Source organism: Solanum stenotomum, chromosome 10, assembly GCF_019186545.1.
Source record: "Solanum stenotomum isolate F172 chromosome 10, ASM1918654v1, whole genome shotgun sequence".
NCBI classification, from domain to species: Eukaryota; Viridiplantae; Streptophyta; class Magnoliopsida; order Solanales; family Solanaceae; genus Solanum; species Solanum stenotomum.
In genome coordinates, this window is record NC_064291.1 from 53,301,960 (window position 1) to 53,323,120 (window position 21,161).

General features: G+C 33.1%; 3 protein-coding genes and 1 pseudogene across 4 annotated transcripts; 2 read left to right on the forward strand and 2 right to left on the reverse strand.

Moving 5' to 3' along the window:
- Positions 1-110: 110 nt before the first annotated feature.
- Positions 111-6,907, reverse strand: LOC125841668 (uncharacterized). 2 transcript variants are annotated; one of them, XM_049520834.1, is made up of 7 exons: positions 4,368-4,428; positions 3,528-3,660; positions 3,364-3,414; positions 2,794-2,845; positions 1,168-1,226; positions 710-755; positions 111-567 (listed from the first exon to the last, which is right to left on the reverse strand). In XM_049520834.1, exons 2-7 carry the CDS (start codon positions 3,639-3,641, stop codon positions 437-439), a joined length of 453 nt encoding a protein of 150 aa, XP_049376791.1. In that variant the 5' UTR covers positions 3,642-3,660; positions 4,368-4,428; the 3' UTR covers positions 111-436. The 2 variants fall into 2 exon arrangements, with proteins under 2 accessions (XP_049376791.1, XP_049376793.1); XM_049520836.1 differs by lacking the exon at positions 4,368-4,428 and adding an exon at positions 6,799-6,907 and having other exon boundaries at positions 149-567.
- On the forward strand, positions 3,749-9,558 carry LOC125843175 (bifunctional L-3-cyanoalanine synthase/cysteine synthase 2, mitochondrial-like; annotated as a pseudogene).
- Positions 9,559-10,182: 624 nt separating this feature from the next.
- Positions 10,183-14,523, forward strand: LOC125841772 (peroxisome biogenesis protein 19-1-like). Its single transcript, XM_049520940.1, has 5 exons — positions 10,183-10,431; positions 10,885-10,933; positions 11,036-11,327; positions 13,584-13,900; positions 14,380-14,523. The coding sequence occupies exons 1-5, from the start codon at positions 10,389-10,391 to the stop codon at positions 14,423-14,425; spliced, it is 747 nt and encodes a 248-aa protein (XP_049376897.1). The 5' UTR covers positions 10,183-10,388; the 3' UTR covers positions 14,426-14,523.
- A 449-nt stretch (positions 14,524-14,972) lies between these two features.
- On the reverse strand, positions 14,973-19,886 carry LOC125841859 (probable pectinesterase 68). The gene is made up of 5 exons (XM_049521042.1): positions 19,549-19,886; positions 18,477-18,666; positions 16,991-17,197; positions 15,589-15,827; positions 14,973-15,263 (listed from the first exon to the last, which is right to left on the reverse strand). Exons 1-5 carry the CDS (start codon positions 19,818-19,820, stop codon positions 15,107-15,109), a joined length of 1,065 nt encoding a protein of 354 aa, XP_049376999.1. The 5' UTR covers positions 19,821-19,886; the 3' UTR covers positions 14,973-15,106.
- Between the last annotated feature and the right edge of the window lie 1,275 nt (positions 19,887-21,161).

The window sequence follows — 21,161 nt, forward strand, 5'->3', positions numbered from 1 at the left end:
AATTTCTCTGGTAAATAAAGATGTACAAGCGTTCTTGTTTTCGCCATGAGAATCGTTCATTATTTGTTCATATTTCATTCTCAAACTCCGTCTTGAATCAGTGTGGCTTGTAGAATAGAATAAGTGCCCAGCTGATATAATAAAACATGATAAAGAATTCCTCAAAACATGCCTGTTTGAGCTATGAAAACTATCGCGCACTTGACTTCCTAAAAAACGGTGTAAAATTTCTTCCATCACTGAGATATTAAGGTTGGAATTTACAAAAATAAACAAACTCATTACATGAACAAGTAATATATTTTCAAAGAAAAAAAAATCCACCACACAACGGGAGCTCTAGTGAACAGGAGAGGACAGACTGTCGCAAACTAAGAGATGATCCCGCAAAATGCAGGAATCCTGATAGTAAAAGCATCTCCTCTTGGTGTTTAAGCTATAAAGTTGAAGAAGTTCTAGATTTTCTCATGTTTTCATCTTGAGAGGCTGTAGGTGGTAATGTGGAAGATGAGATCGCAGCATGGTAAGACGAAGATGCTAGCTGTGCAAATGCTGGAACAGCACCACCTGCAAGGTTTCAACCATGGAAAAGAATGTCAAATGGAAAAAACTAAGGGAATACATACAAGATTTACTCATGTCAGGAGCATACAATCTAGAAACAATAATAGGTAAAACAAAAAGCAAGTTATTTTACAGAAGTTCAAACCTGCTAGCCCTGCACATGCAGATGAGAAAACAATCACAGGAGGAGCCTGCATAAACCCAACACAGAGAATTACAAAAACAGCATTTAAACCGTCTGTGAAAAAAGCTACTGAACAAAAATAAAACCATTCAAGGAAAAAGAGCACTAGAAACAACCAGATAATAGGAGTACAACAACAACATACCTACCCACTGTAATCCCACAAGTTGTGATACTTTTGTCATGTATGTAGATATGCTTTACTATTGCCTAAATTATTTATGACTCGGAGGTAGTGCTGACAATATATCGAATTTATAAGATGGAAGCCTAGTGCATTTGAATTTGTAGTTCCAATGTATGCTAGCATCTATAAGCTAAATTGAGAATTCATTACAACTAAGCCTCCTTGTACAGTATACCCTTTGTATCTCACAATATTAAGGAAATAGAAAAAAAAGAAAAGAATAATAACTTACACCAACAAGGAAATGCAACCACATAGGTCCTTTAACCCACCTTCTAACAATCGGCATCACTGCAAGTAGGAATTTGAGGAATAAGATAGAGACATCACATGTTGGTTAACATTAATATGACACAATTTCACATCAACGTGGATACCAGGTCAATTAAAAAAACATTTATGCACAGTATTTGTACAAAATGAATAATCTCAGATTTGACATGTCGATTAAGAAAACAAATTCCGCCATATAAAGTCGGAAAAAGATAGTATTTAGGCTCCAGTAGAGATATGAACTTGATTAAAAAGGCTCAATGGCTCAAGAGCTGCTTCCATGACAGGCATACGTTATCCTCAGACAACTATAGAAACCAGAAATGCATCTTCTGTAAAGTCAGAAGAATGATTTACAAAGAAACAGCATACTACCAAAGATCTTTGCTCATCTTTTACACATTTTTAGTGCATGTGGTGTTCGTCAGAAATCCTTTGATAAGTACACTGTAAGCACTAAACGGTACTTAACTACTAATAAGAAGATTATCAACAGTAAAAAAATTTTTAGCAGCAAACGTTCAACTAAATTGTTAAGAGTTCGACGGTTCCTTTCCTTTTCTTCTGTGATAGGCAAGATTTATGCGAAAATTGATTTTATAAGAACTGATTAAATCATGATAAACGGTCAATGATTAAAAAGTTGCCACAGCCTAGGAGGGAGTTATATGAAGCTAAAAAATATGAGCTTCTTTAAATACTCTTCTTAAAGAAGAACACCAGCAGGAGAATGTCGAGATCCCATCAATTTGCAGTTTCTCAATAAGGAAAAATTGATGTTAATTAGCCTCAAATCACATAAGATGGCCAACCAGATGCAAAATTAAAGTCCAAACCTTTGGAAATGGAGCTTAGGAGATGCCAAAGGCAATTTCTATAAAAAGAGAGAGCAGAACATGGAATTTTCCAGTTTCTTGGATTATCATTAAAAGAATAAGACATTCCATGTTCCTCCCAAACTAAGAATACAGATTTCCTTTGAAATGTAATTATAATTAGTCAAACTCTGAAATCCCAGAAATTTGAGGCATATTCCTCAAAAGGTAAGGAGACATTTGAAACTTAGATTGAACGTTTAAGTGACCCAGGAATTTCTGAACATTGTAAAGAAAACAAATATAGAAGCAAATAAGGACATTCCAGATATACAAAAATAAAGTTCCAGAACCAAAATTAAATCTTTGGCATCTTCAATTAGATAATATAGGTAAACCAAACGGCATGTTGTAATTATATTATTGTCGAGCCCTACGAGAGAAATGTTTTAGGTGATAGAACCAGTGAGTGAATAATGTAGAAATTCTTCCCATTTTATTTTCATAGAGTTACTTTCATCATGTTACAACATGGTTGGGTTGCTATATGAAGAAGATTATACAACAAGTCAACAACTACATATTCATTCAAACTAATTGAAGTCGGCTATATGAATCACCAATATACGTTTTGCTACATATAAAGCAGATTATAATCAATACACAATATTTCAACTCTGAAAGGGGGTATAAATACATAGAGCATGTTAGAAGCAAGGATACATATACAAAAAGAAACTAAGGAAGATGGCCAAAATACTGCTATGTACCATGGTTGAAGCCATAAAATGCACTTGTAGTACCACCAACTGCAGAACCAATCTGAAATATCAGGGAAGTAGTTAAGTAAAAGGGTGGGAGTGGAGGTGGGGGAGATGAATTGGGACAAGCAGATTTAGTAACAAATCAGAATGTAATAAAATACAAACCGCTAAGGCAAAAAATTTAAAACTGTTCCAATTTATGCAATAGATTTTCTACTGGCGATTTCATCAAACACTTTTTAAATGGGGGTGGGATTCAGATAACATTTAACACATCTCTAAAATTATTGGTATTTTTATTTTATGTAACTGTCATAAGTTTCAACATTCAAGAATTAAAATTTATTTAACAATTCAACTTCAAATACCAATGTTCCCACTATAACCAATTTTTAAAGTATGAATTCTTCAAATTTTCTTTTACTGCTAATGTTTTACACTAAGCATATGCAATTTAATTTGTCAAATCCAGTGGTCTACTCAAATTGTGCACCATAAAATAAAGAGAGAACCGGATTTTATCATTCAAGAAATGGAAAAACAAAGTAGTGTCAATGTAAATCATTGATATCGAACCATAGAAAAGCTATCCCGGATTAGAGGCGGAACTGTCCACTCGCTTGTCTCCTGCAATGGAACGAGAGAATCACTCATACATATAACATTGTATTATCACTCAGAAATACGATGAAAAAACACACAATTTTTTTTTTAAAAAAGTACAAGAATCAGTTGTTTACCATCTCCTTAGAAAGAGGACCGGTGCAATGTGGACATCTCATATTACTAAAACTATTTTTGTTCATTTTGTTATAAGATTCTTTGTCTCTTCTAGAAGTTGGTTCATTTGTCATCACCAATTCTACAGAATCTCTGCACACAGGTTCGATTAGAATGAAAGTAGCACAAATATCATATTAAAAGATAGCAAGTAAAGAAATAGTGCACAGGTTTGATTACAATGAAGGTAACACAAACACTTGAGCAGAATTAAATGCTTAAAATGTTAGTCTCAGTCCTTTAGAATAACACCATGATGCTTAATATTGGTGCTACACCAGTTGAGTATATTTGTTACTATTTGTACTTTAGACTCCGAAAAAAAATTAACGAATTAGACCTTGACCTATAAGTAAACGGGTTTGGCGTTACACCACAATGTAGCTATATATTCCCAACCCTCTTGATGTCACGACCCGAATTAGGTCCGTGACCGGCGCTAAGGGGAAAGAATCCCAAAGCAAGCCTTAACATAAATCTATAGAAAATCGGGCAGAGTTTCCTCTGTTTTTAGGCCTATCCTGAATTTTTCCTGTCTCAGAAATTCACAACACAACCAATAGCAACTATAAGCCACAACATAATATCCTTCAATGATCTAATTGTCACGCCATAAACCCAATTCATCTCCAAATTACAAAAACAAGTTCCAACTAGTCACTTGACTACAATACGAAGGGCTAATCATGACTCAAATAAAAGGAATGACAAATGGAGCGACTCTAAGAGTTTTTAAAGAAACTAAATAAGCCATAGCAAATCAATAGTTCTCTTGCCACGCGAAGCAATGCAAGGCTCACCAGATGCTACCAAATCACACTTTCTAGTTAATGAAATCCTCTTCAATACCATCTGAGTTCTCTGTAAAAACAATTAGCGAGGAGTGAGACGCTAGCTCAGTGAGTAATAACACTTAACCACAAACGTTTTAGTGAGGGACAAGTCAAAAAACATGCTAGTATGATAGTCAAAACGATAAAATCACTACCTTTTTCAAATACGGAAACAATATTCAATCTTATGTGCCTCATATAAGCAAAATCAATGTAAATACTCAATAGTAAACTCAGAAAAACATTTTCATAACAAATCTTATAGCTAGGAGGTTTCCGAGGATGAATCATGTAATCAATGTGGCATTCTCTTTAAGAAGTAACCAATAACAGTGAACTCCTCATAAAGGAGTTAAATATTCATATCAGTAGATCCCTACTCGAGGGATATCGGTAATAGTATACTAGTTGTACCTTCCCACTAGCAAAGGCTTTATCAGTAATCAGTAACTACAAGGTGCACCAGGTCTAACGTACCCGTCGTTAGCTACGGGATTCATCAAGGTCTACTCCCATTTATATTTTTCTTGTAATTCAGTAGAAGCATTTCAAAATCGAACAGAGCATTTAAATCTTATCAAATCATATCATTTCAAAGTTTAACAATCACCTGTCAAAATACTATTTCTCAGATAAGTGTAAAACATTTTCAATAACAGTAATCATATCTTGTAAGAATGAGATCATCTCAAATAATCTTTTCAGTATCATTTCCAGTAAAAGACTTGTCCCACATGCAAGTTCAAAACAGTCGGTAACGCATTTACTTTAAAAACCATGTAAAAATCATGAAATTTGTGAAATACAAATTGTGGTAAGATTACTACTCACAGTACTCATGTCGAAATACCAAGCTCGTCACTCTAGTAATCCGTACGAATTCCTTTAGTCAATCTATAAACACATTCATATCAATTTCGAGTTAATCTCCTTGTTAAGGCTAATTCATAAACTAAGATAAAGATTTTCAACCCTTATTGGATCTTCTTGTCCATCAAATTGCTAAATTATAATTATCCAAGGTCATAAGTAATTTCATTGATGCACGATCACCTAACTTCAGCCAATTTACATAACTTGTTCATCTACTTCTGTCTCAAATTACAACTTACTATCTAACTCGTTGTCTCTGGTAATAAAACTTCAGCATCCGAAATAGATTATATAGACTAAGAATTTCTCATGGCAAAGCTACTAAGGATCGTGGCAAGGCTGTTAAGGATCAAGGTGAAGGTGTAAAGGAATACGATTTACCTCAACCTGTTTAAATTTGTTGAATCCTTCTTTTCTTTCTGCGTATACCCCCCTTGCTTCGCACTGCCTCTCTTTCTTCTCTATCTATTCAAATTGCTTTCTTCCTTTATTATTGTTGTACGCTGATTTCCCAATCCCTACTCCCTGCTCTCTTTCTTTCTTTTTTTCTTCGTTAATTTGCTGCAGCCCTTCGCTGCTTTGGGCCTTTAGCCCACTATTCTCTTCTTTTTTTTTAAACAAACCAACAATCTGCCTCTCCTTTTTTAAAACAAAATCAACAGACAAAAATGACCTTACTTCAATGTAGGGTATTACACTTGATCTGTCAGGAGTTAAGGCGGTAAGTGTTATGAACCTGCCTCGGCCCAAGGCCACACAACTAGTTATTGGGCCGAAAAGAAGCAACAAAATTGGAAGGCCTTAAGTATGGAGTACCATCTTTCATAAATGAGCATGCAAGAGACTTACATCAGCATCCTTATGTATCCAGCATATCCAACTTTTAATCCCCATTAGTTAAGAGTGTTAGCAATTAAAAAATCCAACTTTTTAAAATCCCCATTAGTTATAGTGTTTTTTTTAATAGCGTCTTAGCAATTAAAATATCTAACTATTATTACTATCTCTATGGCAGATACATAACTTATTGATTCTGATGCTTCAACGGTGTGTCATAATGCATGCCATCCAAAACATGGACAATTGGTAAAAAAGGAAAGTTGGGATCCTTTGCCTAATCTACTCAACAAAGTATTTTATCATAACTGTAAAAATGGGAGGAAAGTACTCTAGGTTGTGACATAGAAATATTCAAGCACCTTGTATGATTCATGTCCAACCTTAAATACTATGCAGAGAACTTCATTCTCCTCAATAATTAAACACTACTTCCCCATAAGAGACAAAAAACACTAGGTGATTATTCTCATCTGTCTAGTCCCAGCCTTGGTGGATTGTTGTTGGGAGGTAATAGGTATCTCGTAAAATTAATCGAGGTGCACACAAGCCAGCCAGGACACCACAATTATCAAACAAACAAAAAAAAAACTTTACACTACTTGAACCTCAACTAAATAGATGGACACAGAGCTGCGACATAACTAATTAAGAAACCCAGGTAATTGAAGATAAAAAATAAGCTTACCGAGACCAAACACAACGCCGCCGGGAACTCAAAAAGAGAGACAACTCAAATCATATACGTTAAGAGCTCACAGCTCAGATTTTCCAATTCGGAGAATTATAGTGATTTTAGGTTTAGAGAGTTTACGGGGGGGGGGGGAAGAAGGAGAAGAATAAAAGGAAAAAATTATTGTTTTACAATAACAAGTAAAGGTAAATTGCAGCGAAAAAAATAAAATAAAAGTGCCATCAGTAATTTTTGTATTTTTTTTTGACAACAATAAAAAGGTTATACCCCCTCTATTTATATATCACTAATTTAGATTTACGTTTCTTAAGAAACTAGGTAAATTTCAACATTATATTCTTATTTCTTGTTTAGTGATTTCTTGAAATCAAGTTTTCAATAAATTAATTTATTTTGATTAATTAAATTAATCAACAAACATGAATTAATCACTTAATTTTTATGTGTTAATCAAATTCATACTTTCAAGAAAAAATAATGTTATTTATGAATTGATTTTGTAAAATTAAAAATATTAAGCATCATTTGTTTTTTTTTTTTAAGTAAGCGCGACATATAATAAATACTAGATGTTGTGTGCCCGTGCAAGGCACGGATCCGTGTCCTACTTCGTTTAGCCGTTAGAATTTCTCATGAAGATTCTTCAAAAAAAAATCACTTAGAAGATAAAATAACAAATCAAATGAACCATGCATATGAGTTGACGTAATGCATCTAGCTAAGAAGCAAACACATACACTTTACAACATACCTAAGAGTTTGAGACACTGAGAAGTCAAAGTGTAAAATTAAATCTAAGTGTCTTATAGATTTAACATTTCCAGTTCATTTAATACAAACTTGGTTCGAAAATATTTCTTTTTCTAGGCAAGGTGTTTTCATTTGACAGAGAAGCATATCCCTCTTTAAATGGCCTTCCTGGAGAAACACTTCATAGCGTAACTCCAAACCATAATTTTTGAAAAAAGGGATTCTAGATTTGCATTTGACAGCATTCCGGTTGTACTATCCAAGACCGTCACATTCCAAATTTTCATATTGACTATCAATCTTCTAGAAAGATTTTAACTCAAGATGTTGAGGTCTTAGACCCTTCTTTGTATCAACCATTTTGCAGCACTTACTTATGTTTCATGGCCTACTTTCTTCTGCAGTACAATGTTGATAATCGCCTGGAGAACAGTCCATGACATGGAGAATTTGTTTGATTCTCCATACTTCAAACTCCGATCAAAGAGACGGTAGATAATTAATTGTCCACTCCCTTTGGCCAAATTCCAATTAAACCTAAGCTTATCCAAATAATCAAACCTCAATTATTTTATACAAAACAACAACACTAAAGGACTGCACTGATACCTAGCTTAGCACTTGTAAACCTCAATTATATAAAGGAATCAATCATAATCCAGAGACGTAAGATAAAATGAGGGCTATCCTAAAGTAAAGACATATAAAAGCTACTGAACAAATAATTTGAAGGCAAATTGACAAATAAAGTAAACTAAACAGCTAAAGCAAAAGAAAGTTATCTACTTATGAGTAAATGGAAAAAATATGCAGAATAAACTTATATACTCAGTCAGTCTAAAGCCTCTATTCATACATGAATAAAAATGTATAATCCTCATAGCATGATAGAAAACAAAAAAGTAAAAGGTATTGCATCAGTCTGAAACGAAGGAGAAATTTTCACAGGTAATTACTTGTGTGTAGTTTGAAAATTGATTAGCTTGGTCTTAAAATCTCATACATTTGGAAATTAAAACAAAACAATGGCAACAGATTGAGCACACAGTTATTTTGATCTCTGACATACTTGTTGATTATTATTTATAATTAGAGGACGTTGATTGAGCAAACATCAGGAAATATGGGGATCAGTATAGCATTTATGGCAGCAATGAAAGGCTATAAAATGGTTTTGAAAATGTCTTTGTACACGAGCATGGAGAGGAGAGGGAAAATGAGAGCATTTAGAGCCGATTTAATCCTCATCGATCCAACCTAAGGAATGAGAAGCACTGTTAAGAAGGCTTATGAACTTTTGGAATTTACACCTAATGCTTTCATGCTTCAACAATTTTACAACCCTGCAAACACTCAGGTAATTTTATGAAACTTAAGCTAATTAATGTATTCTCTGTTTTACTACAGAATTCTCAATTGCCTCATATCGAAAACAGGATCATTTTGACACAACAGGCCCCGAAATATAGGAAGAAACTCTAGGTAATGTTGACATAATTTTCATGGGAATACTGGTGTTGGACAATATCTTATATCCAAAAATCCTAATGTCAAGTTAAATATATACTCTAATGTAGTACTCTTGATTCCTCGAGACAGAATTAGTAAACGTCCAAGATAATTCCATGTCAAGAAATTGAGAACAATCCTATGTCAAAAATAATTAAGTTGTGCTTATATGGACTCGAGCCAACTGAAAGTAATATATTGAATGGTGGAAAACCAGGTCCTCATCAGATAACGGGAAATGGGGTCGGATTCAAGCCAGATATCCTTGACATGGATCTAATGGAGGAACATCGACACTGAAAAAGTAGTGAAGGATTTCCACGCTAAATATAACCAAAGTTACACAATCCCTTGAAAACGAAGTTTGTGATTAAGATATAATAGAGCTAATAAGTGAGTTTCCTATAAAAAGAATCAAGGATTACCTCAACTAACAACAACGTATCAAGTGTAATTCCACAAGTGGGGTCCGGAGAATTATCTCAAGCAAAATGATATTTCTTCTTGGGAAAAACTTCCGATTGAGGAATCGGCAAATACCAGAAGTTGATGGTTGGTATAGGCGAAGAACTTTTGCCTTAGACAGGACTAATTCTGTAATTAGTTTGTACCAAAAGATAATACTAAGAAAACACCATTAGGGTATTTTCATCAATGATTTTCTAAAGCAAAATACATGAGAAAGTTAATCAGAAGAGTCATCAAACAATAATCATCCAACTCAATAGTTGGAGTATCAATTTATGGATATATATATGTGAAGGTCACATAAACATATTCAGGTAAGAATTCATGAAAAATTTACCCACAAACAAATGCAATAAGAAAAATTAATAGGAAAAAGCAATTATCGCGAAAGAATGACACCTGATTACAACTGGAGATGAAGATGAAGATGGAATATGAGGAGGAGACCAGAAAGCTTGAGCATTGGAAGGACAAGAGGGTCGGCAAAGTAGCATTGCAGATGCAGCACAATTTTCAATACTTGTGAAATACCTAAAATACCCCAGACAACCAAAGTGACATTGACCGAAATGCCCTTGGGCGTCCGAAGAATCCCACACTTATTTAGAATGAGAAGATCAGAAGGAGTATTTACCAATAAATCAGCCTAGGGAAACTAAAACCCAAAGTCGGCGGTTAAGCCCAAAGCGACACCGTACAGTCCCTTTGAGCCCAGCCTTGTGTGTGTTCCTATCCCTTTTGCATCTTTCTCTTCAAAAAGATTCATAAAGATTGGATTTTTATTGATATTTTTGGTGAATAGACTAAAAACAAGAACATAGACAATCTTTATCCTGCTGGAGAATCTAAAGGAATCCATGGCGACTGACCACTCTGATGATTTAGACCAACTCCTTGACAGTAAGTATCATCACCCTTTTTGCCCATTTATCTATATGTATATCTGTTTTTATCTGTTTCTTGATTGCATACCTTAGAATTACATGTGACTGAATTGAATTGGGTAATTCAAAGCTACCCTTTTCCCCATTTATCTACAGCCTACAGGTATCTGTATTTAACTGTTTATTGGTTATGGCCTATGAGGTTATTCAAATGACCCTTTTCTTGTGTCCAAGAGTGTGGTCTAGTGGTCAATAAAGTGGGTTAGTAACCATGAGATCTCGGGTTCAAATTCAGTAGATACAAAAGTAATTTAGGCGATCTCTGTCCATTTGTCCTATAGTAGCCTTGGTGGATAGAGTTAGCTAGTACCTGTCGCGGCTGACAGGTATCTTGTGGAATTAGTCAAGGTGCGTGAGGGCCACATCTATCAACTTTTCTTTTACCCTTTTCTTGATTTCAAATTTTCAGGTGCTTTGGATGATTTTCAGAGCCTCAATCTCACTTCTGGTTCTCAAAGGTTTCTGCTTTCTCTTGTGGCATATATAAATTTACTTGTGTTTTAAGCTAATGGGGTTGAATTTTGAGTTTTGGGCTTAAAACGGGTTGCTTTTGATTGTAGAAGTGGAGATGGAGAGGAGAAGAAAGATAGTTCTTTTATGCCTGGTGAGGTTCAAGGGTTAGGGATGATGTTACCCGATAGGAATGCTAAGAAAAAGGGGAAGCAAAAGGCTTCTGGTGAGTCAAAAGACTCACACGTTGCCGAAGCTCTTGATAAGCTTAGGGAGCAGACTAGGGAGGCTGTTAAAGGATTGGAATCAGTGGCTGGGCCGAGACCTGGTGTAGAGAACATGGGGAATGATGCAATGATGGAGGAGTGGGTGAAGCAGTTTGAAGAGCTTTCTGGGTCTCAGGTATCTTGTCTTTACTGAATTTAGTTATTTTATTTATATGTTCGAACATAGAGACTGCAAAATATGTCTCTTCATGAAGATCCATAGTTGTGAGTTCCTTTTTTCTGGAATTCACTAGGAGGCTATGACATTTCATTTCTTGATGGTGGATTTTTTGTTTATGTTATCGTAATCTCTTTATTTAGTTTCACTAGAGTGGGTGTAGGTTGATACACTGATACGGTTTAGACTGTTAGAGAAACTATTGTGCTTTTTTTCATTGTCTTTCTTGTTGGGCATATTTAGCTTTTCTTTAAGTGGCTATCAAATGATTGTCTTGGTGCATCAGAATCCTGGGCAATGGATTAATTTGAATTTTCATTGTTACACCATGGTGTTAAACTTTCTAGATATTCCAAAGATGCTGTCTGATGTATCCAATTGGCCAACATCATATTTTCAACAATATAAACACTGCTTAAAGAAAATTAGTTGTATCTACTGATCTCTGGATTAAGTTAGCCTAATTAGAGCTTTTTACTAGCTGTGCGAAAACTTAAAAGTCACTTGATTGCTGTTGTATGAAACACTCTAAGCATCAAATAACAGCCATCCTTCTGAGGACTCATCAGGTGAATCCCATAATGTGATCCTTTAATAGACTTTATAATAGTTGGTTCTACTTCCTTTGCTTTAAAATCTCTGTGCGTAGCTTGATTGCCTATTTTAAACCAGCTGCAGATATGGATGTTGGTCTTTGGTTTTGCGTGAATGCTTTATGTCAGTTAGTTGCTTCCTCCTACTAATGCTAACTTAGTACACATGAATTGAAATTTTAGGACTAGTTGGATCATGGATGCTTGAAACAGCATGCTGACAATGAATAGTAAATATGAAGGCGGAGGCATGGAATTCTTGGGAGATGAATTAAAACTTGCATAAATTACTAAGACAGGGATAATCTGAATTTACAGCCAAGCCCTATAAGTTGTACAAAACATTTGTTTTCCAGAAAACTTAGGTCAGGCAATCAGGTAGTTTATGTCTGCAGTAGCAAGTTTTGATTAGGTATCCTTTAGTTTATACTGCTGTATAGATGGGAGAGGTTTCAATGAGATAGAGATTAGAGAATGATTCTGTATTTTTGAGGAATAACTTCTCTTTTCTAGTTATTTTTGTGGCTACGTAAGTTGGAACTCTATATAGGTTTTTCCTTACATTCCTTTAAACAAATATTCTCAGTGTGGGTACAAAGATAATTATTTTCTCATTCCTGGTGTATGTTTATGCAGCATAACTGTAACAGGGAGAGATAATAGAAATGTAGGATTTGTTTTTCACCCTGATGCTGATGTTTTCATCCCTGTCCAGTACATTCTCTGCGCTCTTCTTGCTAATCATTCACAGGGATTCTAGGGAGTTTGATCACTTAATAAATAAATATAAAAAGATAAAGTTAATGAATGTGTCCCTTATTTAAGGCTTTACTTTGTCAGGAGTTATTGTACTAGTATATTTTGGAGATCGTAAACCACTTCTTGTTCTATATGTTCCAGAAGGTGACACATGATAAACTAAACATAAAGCCTGAAAATTGTAAAAATGACTTCTTCGCAAGAGTCTGCTCCTTTTATTATAGAGCATCTCTTCATGTCCTGAAAACATCCAATGGCTGTTCCTATCTCCTCATTCAAGTTTAGCTTTAAAGCTAACTGGCAAAATACTTTGAATTTTAGAAATAGTTCACTTATTTCAAGAGTGCTAGTCTGGATTAAGTTGGATGTTTGGAAGCTGCACTGAAGGGTCAAGATATCTCTCTCCTAGCAGTGAATGAATTTCACAGCTTTGGACATGCATTTGAATTTCTTGGTCGAGTGTCACTTGGAAGAGATTAGTAGGTAGTTAAGTGTTGTGTTGCTTTTCCTTACATACTAGTTAGTCGTAGTATTACTCTTGTAGTTTCTTGTCATTTGATTTCTGTTACTATTTGTTGTTTCTTGTACTTCAATTATCAGAGTATTTTGTTGTAGTTACTGCTCCTTTTTTTCAAATTGCTTTGTCATGCTCTCCACTTCGTCATTTCTTTTTCGATTTGCTTTGAATTGCTTTTCCTTGAGCCGATGGTCTATCGGCAACGACCTCTCTACCTCCCAAGGTAGGGGGAAGAGATCTTTGAGGTTTCTTTTTCCTTTCACATGTCTCATTACGCATCATGTCTTATACCATAGCTTTTCACTTGCTTGAAGTGGATGTATAATACTTTTGTCTGATTCGTAGGACATGGAGTCTATAGTTGAGACCATGATGCAACAGCTTTTGTCAAAGGAAATTCTTCATGAACCCATGAAAGAAATTGAAGATAGATATCCCAAGTGGTTGGAAGACAACAAAGTTAAGTTAAGCACTGAAGAGTATGAACGTTACAAGAAACAGTATGAATTTATAAGAGATCTGAACAAAGTTTATGAAACCGAACCCAGCAACTTCAACAAAATTGTAGAGCTTATGCAGAAAATGCAAGAATGTGGCCAACCGCCAAATGATATTGTTCATGAGCTAGCGCCAGACTTCGATATATCTTCTCTTGGACAACTGTAAGTCCTCTAATAGTTTCAAGATTTTGTTCATATCAAGTTAGCTACATATTGATAACTCAGTTGCCGTTAAAGTTTAGAGTTGCCACATCATTTTTGAAAAATGGACTCAGTTCAAGAGTAGATTAGCATTATAATCAGTTAACTTTGTGGCTCGGGGATACACATAAGGTAAAAGCTTTTACAATACGAAAAAGAATAAGGATATAGAGTCTATCTAGACAAACATATGCCAAATTACTAGTATTTTTTTTTTGGGATTTGCGCCACATAGGGTCCATTTAGGGGAAGCGCTACCTGTCAAGGATTTTTTTCATATCCAGGTCTTGAAACCGAGACCTCTGGTTAGGGGAGGAGCAGCCCCGCTTTAGATTTTGTATGAATTATATGCATATTTTTATCATCAAGAATGTTTGAAGATGGAATGTGAGAACTATTTGATATTTTATATTGAGCTAAATTTCCTTATGGTTTTGCAGATCCCCAGAGATGTTGGAGGGCCAACAGAACTGCTCCATCATGTAATAGATAATAACCCTGTCTCTAATGACCTGCTGGCTCCTTAATTTTCTTTTGTCACAATTTGCATAGAACATCATTTGTTTTTGCCTGAATTTTACTTATGGTGTTATTACTCATCTCTTAATATCTCTATGCCATTTTCCTTCCTTTTTGGAGATTTACCCGGTGTGAGATATCACATTGTTCGAGGAACTCTAGATGTTGTGCGATATAACATTGTTCATATTCTCTATTAGGCGCACAAAATGGTTGTGATTCTAAAAATGGTGGAATAAAATGATGACAAACATGTTGATTTCGTTGCTTTCGGAGCCATAAAGGACTATCTAAATTGATTCGCTTGAGCTGATAAGCTCTAATTGCATCATAGGAACTAGAAAAAAGGGGTTCTTCCGTACATTTTGAGCGAGTATCGTCATTTTTATTATTTGGGTATTTTTTTTGCTATTACATTGATGATTATTCACTTACTTTAATACTATAGAGTCCATTAAGCATACCTTGCGTTGATACGTAAACGGGATTCCGATACAAGATTAATATGAATAGATTCCAAAAAAATAGATTACTATCACTTGCTTTATAAATGCCATTACAATCATTTTCTTTTCTATATAAACAAAAAATGAATGGAATTAAAGAATTAATTAATAGACAACATAATTATTTTTTTCAAAAAATTGTTCAAGCGTCTGATGGGTCAATCCAATGGCGTCCATTAACAAAACTCTTGGCTAGAAACTTATGGGCCGTATCGTAATCCAGTTCACGGGCCCATGATACACCTTTCACTGCTGCTGCTCCTGGACCTGAACATTTGTACACTCCAAAAAATGCTGTTCTGAAAAGAGGAATTTTGACATATAAGTACAAAATCGACACAATACGCTTCATCGATTCAAACTGAAATTTTTGTGTCCCTACTGTTACATACGATTCATGGGAAGATAAAGAAATAGAGCGAACCAAGTACCTATGTTTTTTTCCTTTCAAGGAAGGGAAAAAATGACATAAACATAAAGCATTTGCTTGAAAAGGGAAAAGTGCACAAATAGTCGATCTTGATATCACCATTTAAAAAAATTAGCAAGTCCCGTTTGATTTAAGCTCAATTTTTTATATTCGATATTCAAAACTCACTTTAAACATGCAATAAATAGTCTTACTTGTTCTTGTTGCTGACGTGGTCCATGTCATCCCAGCCATCGTGGGCCACAACGTCATCGAAGTATGTGTACGAATAGACAATTCTTGAGTACTTGCCCATAGCACGGCCCACATAAAGTGGGCCTGACCCAGTAACCCTACAGCCCAAGAATGCAAATCCAGTCTTCTCATCTGGGGATTTTCTATCTTGGGCTGCAATGGACCCAAATCTGCTGGCAATTGAATGTAACTCACAGTTCTGCACCAACACAAACAATAATTTGGACAGTTAATAAGAATTAATTACTATATACAAATTATAAAAATTACATAAATATATAACTTAAAATATCATAATCTCTAAAATTTCATACCATTTAAAAAAATTACAAAAATTCCTCTCGGATACATCCCTTCCCTCGCAGATACATTTGTGAGCTATGTATCCACAGATTTCCGGATGTATCCAAGAACCTATAATTTTAAGAGGTTTTTGTAATTTGAGAAAGAATAGGAATAAGATATAATTAACTCTTAACACTGTGGAATTTATGTAATTTTTACTAAAAATTATGAATACATTATTGTGAGTATTAGTTTTAGTGAAAAAGGTAAATATAACAGTTTGAGATGATTTTTTTTTTGTTTGAAATGAAATAATAGTGATTATGACAGTTTATTCTATATTCTACCCTATCTGCTATCTGTTTCAATTTATTTGTGCTATTTTGACTTGATACGAAATTATTATTTTTTAAAATTTTATGATTTTAAATTAACAATATATTAACTATATAAAAATATTCATTAATATTGTGATCTTAAAAATCGAAAGTAGAAATTTTTGACTGCCAGGTAGACATTAGCACTTGGTACCCTACTAGCTAAGTAGTACAACTCATACAATTATTTTTTTGACGTAAATAATACTAATTAATACTCTTTTCATATTTTGTTTTACCGCAGAAGCACGCAAAATTAAAGTATACTATATATAATACTAATTTCTAATTAGGCGTGAACTTTTAAATAATGGAAAAAAGTAATCCTCCTTTTATTCAAGATACAGACATCAAGACCAGACAAAGATTCCAGCTTTAGCAAATCTACGCAATTATCTCACGCTTTTGAAAAATAAATAAATTATTATACTATTATCTTCTTCTTATATACTCATCTTTTTCTATGCAAACAAATATTTTAAAACAAATTGTCTTATCTCATGGAGTCAGGTGAGACGAAAAATTTCACAGTATATTTAAGGTTAAAATTATTTTTTATGTATATTTCGTATGTTATTATTTTATATTTTGAATTCAATGGTGAAAATTCTAACTCCGCTCTGCTTATACTTTAAATAAATTTTAAAAAATTACATTGTATATATAAAATACGGGAAAACAATAAAGTGGATGTGTGTACCTTATACATAGAGCGCCCATTGCCAAAAATGAAGTCAATAGAACCCTCAATGTAACATTCTTTGAAGTAATGGCGGCCGGCGTCGTCACAAAGAGTGTCTTGTGCACCGTAAAATCCACAGCCGGAGAAGTAAGCTTTGTCGCCGGAGATTCGAAACGCCACTGCTTGCCATCCTTGCATCCCTGGCAATGGTGCTGGTGCTGTGTTCTACAAAAGAATTATAATAAGAAAATAAGAGACTTTTTTGTGACAGTTTTTAATACTGTGGTTGCATAATAATTGTACGCAGGTATATTTTTTTCAAGTTCATCTGAATTCAATAATTTAGTTTGACTCAAACGTATATTAAAAAAAATATTAAAAGGGTAAATTCCGAGCTCAAGACCATAATGTTGGTAAATGCCAGCAAGGATTTATCTAATTATGTATATAGTGTAATTGACATTATTAAGGCAATTATTTAATTTATTATGGAAAATTGTTTTACTTATTTTTTAGATAACTTGATAGTATAAAAATCCAGGTATATATCTAAACTAACAACGGAAGATAAAGTTTAACGAGGTTGAGTTTTTCAAATATTCTCCAAAATATCTAAAAACACACTAAGATAAATATCAATAATAAAAAACTTATAACCTAGAAAGAAAACAAAAAAAATATAGTAAACTTTTTTCTTTCGACTCAATTTATGTAACACTCTTTACATTTTAACTTCTCTAGAAAAAAAAGACACATTATTATACTACTATTTAGAAACTTGCATGGTATTTATAGCTAGATAATTTTCTAAAAAAATGTTTTCAAAAGCGCAAGTTTCAATTTTGTTTTTTCCGCTTAAACTTCAAACATTATCACATAAATTAAGATGAGTGATATAATATTAAGTGAAACTACAATTATATACACCCTTCGTTCACTATTAAAAAAGTTATTATTTATTTTTCTTTAATATATAATGGACAAACTTAAATGCCTTCTCCCATTGGTCCAAACTCAAAATTTTATGATATTATTCTCTATCATGCATTATGATCTAGTTCTGTATTTTTCTTACTTTGGCCACACACAACATAGAGACAGGCAAAATTAATGCCCCTTCTCCCTCTATCTTATCTTTAACGGTCAAACCCATTAATTATTTTTTTCTTCCCTTCATTAGAGTTCAATTAAATTTTGATTCATGCCAAAAAGTTTTACATTGGGAGATAAAACAGTCTCTAACCAAAGCGACTTCATACCTATGAGTGACTCAAACTTAAGACCTCTGATTAAAAATAAAAAAATACTTACTACTCCACCACAACCCACAGTCAAACCCATTATATTGTGCTGTCTACACACTGCACACACAATATTACAATAAAACAACATAAGTTCAACTTTAAAATTTTGCCAGAAAGAAACAAACAAAAAATGACAGATATAAGAAAATGACTTATCATATATTATATGTATATATAAAAATAAAATAAAATATACTTACTTTGAAGCTAATATTTCTAGCTGAAAAATAACTAGCATAAACTGTAACAGATGCTGTTTGATATGTACGAAGCTGTTGTCCATTTGCTCCTTTATCACTTGCTCTATCATGCCATTCTATTACTGTTACGTCTCTACCTGCTCCTTGAAATGTTATGTATGGCTTTGTTTCTGGGACCACCACTTTTTCACTGCACCACAATTAAAAAATAAAATAAAAATATACGACATATTTTTCTTTTTAGTCTCGACAAATATCTTAGATGTTTTTTTAATGTACCACGTAATTTGGGACGGGTATATATATAAAGAAAGCGACACATGTGACCTAGAAATTATCCATAACAGCAAAGATCACAAACTATAACATCTTCATTTTACGATTATAATGATTTATAACTATATAAATATATAAGATAAAAGAGCACTCTTTTTGATATTTTTACTTGTCTATTATACTTTTATTTTTTCTTGTCCTCTTTAGCATATAAAGGAAATTTTATTTTTTTTTAAGTTTGTTCTCATCATCAACTATTCATCTTTTCAAGTTCATTGAGACTATACACTAATTATAATGTGTATTATAGTAAAATATAGTACATTTTATGCATTAAAAGAAAGTGCAAAAATTATTGTGGACAAAAAAAATTAAATGAGGAAGTAAGAGACACCCGTGACCTATAGAAAGATATATGTACGAAACAATATGTTCACGTACTTGGACAAATAAAAATAAATGTCCCTCCATTATTATATACTCATATAATATAGATACTAATTGCACATGGTAAATAATTAATATAAGGAAAATTCGTATTATAAATTTTTAAGTGTCCTGCATTGACCTTCAATTAAGAAAGGTGTGAATCATTAAATACACGTCTTTAATGAAAGAACGATTAATTTTTATACAAGACAATGGATCGTAAACTTTATTATATTATCTAACTACTTAAACGATAGCCTGAAAAATTAAAATACGTTACGTTACCTGTTACAAGCAGGAAAAATCTATAACCTATATATATACGTGAAATTTAATTTATGATAGTGTATATAACTTAAACGCTTACATATAATAACCGGGGCAAATGTCAATAATGATATTCATGTTGTTATTTTGAGGAATTGAGTCCACTGCAGCTTGAACCGATTGGTAATCACCGAAACCGTGAACGTTAACGGAGATATGTCGGGTACCCGATGGCCCGACCCATTTTCTGGGGCGATTTTTAACGGAATTTGAAGGTGACGGAGTAGTACTGCTAACTGAATCTGCATGAAAAAATAAGTAATTTAGGAAGAAAATAGTGAAAGTAAAATAAGAATTAATGAAAACAGTCATTAATTAAATTATAATAGTATTTAAATGATTGAGAAAGAATGTGATGAGCTGAGAGAGAATATTTGTGGAAGTAGAGAAGAATGTTAAAGAGTGAATGAAGTATATATATATGTGGAACCTGTAACGGTCATATTTTGTGTGTTGAATGTGTTAATGTGTAAAATAATTAATTTGGAAGTATTTTATAATGTGCGACCATTTGCTCAAAAGTCAAGAAGTTGGACTCTTATATTTGTTCCCATCATTTGTAACTGAGATTTCTGTGCTGATTACTGATTAGCAGTAAAAAGTAACACTATTTTAAAAAGCAAATGAGAAAAAAGAGACTTTAGTAGTGCTTTTCCTTTGATGGGGACATTCGGCTAATTTTGTTTATCAAGACTAGAAATATTAGCTAAATGTTTGGTTAGCGTTTGACTCCAAATTTCTAAATATTCTTGGCAAATAATATTTAGGTCAAGTTTTTGGGCTACGTGTTTTGCCCCAAGTTTTCTCAAAAATATTTGATTATTTTAGAAAAATATGATTATATCCAAGAGTTTTTAAAACTATTAGAAATATCCATAAATTTATATTATCTATTTATAGTGAATATATTCCGTTAAAAAATAACTTTATAACATAATTGATAACAATCAACAACAACAAAATAACAATATAGGCAATACAATACATTAATCGCATATTCAAATTTGTCATTGATTTTGTTATAATTATAATCTATTAAAAAAAAAATAATCAATTTTGTCACTCAAATTAGAATTCAAACTTTTCGGAGAGGGTGGTAACAAATATTAGTTGTAATTAATAAATAATGGGTATTTTTTTATAAAATATAAAAGTTTGGTGTATTTTTGATTTTTTTTAAATTTTCAAATATTAGAACTTGGCTCAAATACTAGTTTTTTTTAGTATTTGCAAACTTGGGATACTTGACAAATATATTTACCAAGTTATATGACCAAACCATTTCCCAAGTTTTTTCCAAATCTTCTCCAAGATTTCATAATTCTCAACCACTTGATTAATCAACTATGTTACAATACATTTGGGTACTCACTTGATTGTTATGTAATTTTACTCCTCTATTTTAATTTATATGACGTAGTTTGACAGGACGCAAAATTTAAAGAATTCTTCCATAACATTTGTGTGATATTATAAAACTTTAAAAAAATTATTTTGAATCTACCATATATTTTTGTGACTATAAAAATTGTTCATTGAGAACAAAGCAAGAAGTTTAAAGTTAAATTATTCTCATATATCATTCTTATTGGGACAAATTAATAAGACAGTGTTACAAAAATTAGAGCTTGATCATACAGTAATAGAATATAA

What these genes read in the sequence shown, in the direction of transcription:
- LOC125841772 (XM_049520940.1), top strand. Translation starts at nt 10,389, where the DNA reads ATGGCGACTGACCACTCTGATGATTTAGACCAACTCCTTGACA. An exon ending in CTCACTTCTGGTTCTCAAAG is followed by an intron (nt 10,934 to 11,035) that starts GTTTCTGCTTTC and finishes TTTTGATTGTAG; the next exon opens with AAGTGGAGATGGAGAGGAGA. An exon ending in AAGAGCTTTCTGGGTCTCAG is followed by an intron (nt 11,328 to 13,583) that starts GTATCTTGTCTT and finishes TCTGATTCGTAG; the next exon opens with GACATGGAGTCTATAGTTGA.
- LOC125841859 (XM_049521042.1), bottom strand. Translation starts at nt 19,820, where the DNA reads ATGACTGTTTTCATTAATTCTTATTTTACTTTCACTATTTTCTTCCTA. An exon ending in CTAGAAATATTAGCTTCAAA is followed by an intron (nt 17,198 to 18,476) that starts GTAAGTATATTT and finishes ATTCTTTTGTAG; the next exon opens with AACACAGCACCAGCACCATT. An exon ending in CACGTCAGCAACAAGAACAA is followed by an intron (nt 15,264 to 15,588) that starts GTAAGACTATTT and finishes TCCTCTTTTCAG; the next exon opens with AACAGCATTTTTTGGAGTGT.
- LOC125841668 (XM_049520834.1), bottom strand. Translation starts at nt 3,641, where the DNA reads ATGACAAATGAACCAACTTCTAGAAGAGACAAAGAATCTTATAACAAA. An exon ending in ATTTTATGGCTTCAACCATG is followed by an intron (nt 1,227 to 2,793) that starts GTACATAGCAGT and finishes TCCTACTTGCAG; the next exon opens with TGATGCCGATTGTTAGAAGG. An exon ending in GGTTGCATTTCCTTGTTGGT is followed by an intron (nt 756 to 1,167) that starts GTAAGTTATTAT and finishes GGGTTTATGCAG; the next exon opens with GCTCCTCCTGTGATTGTTTT.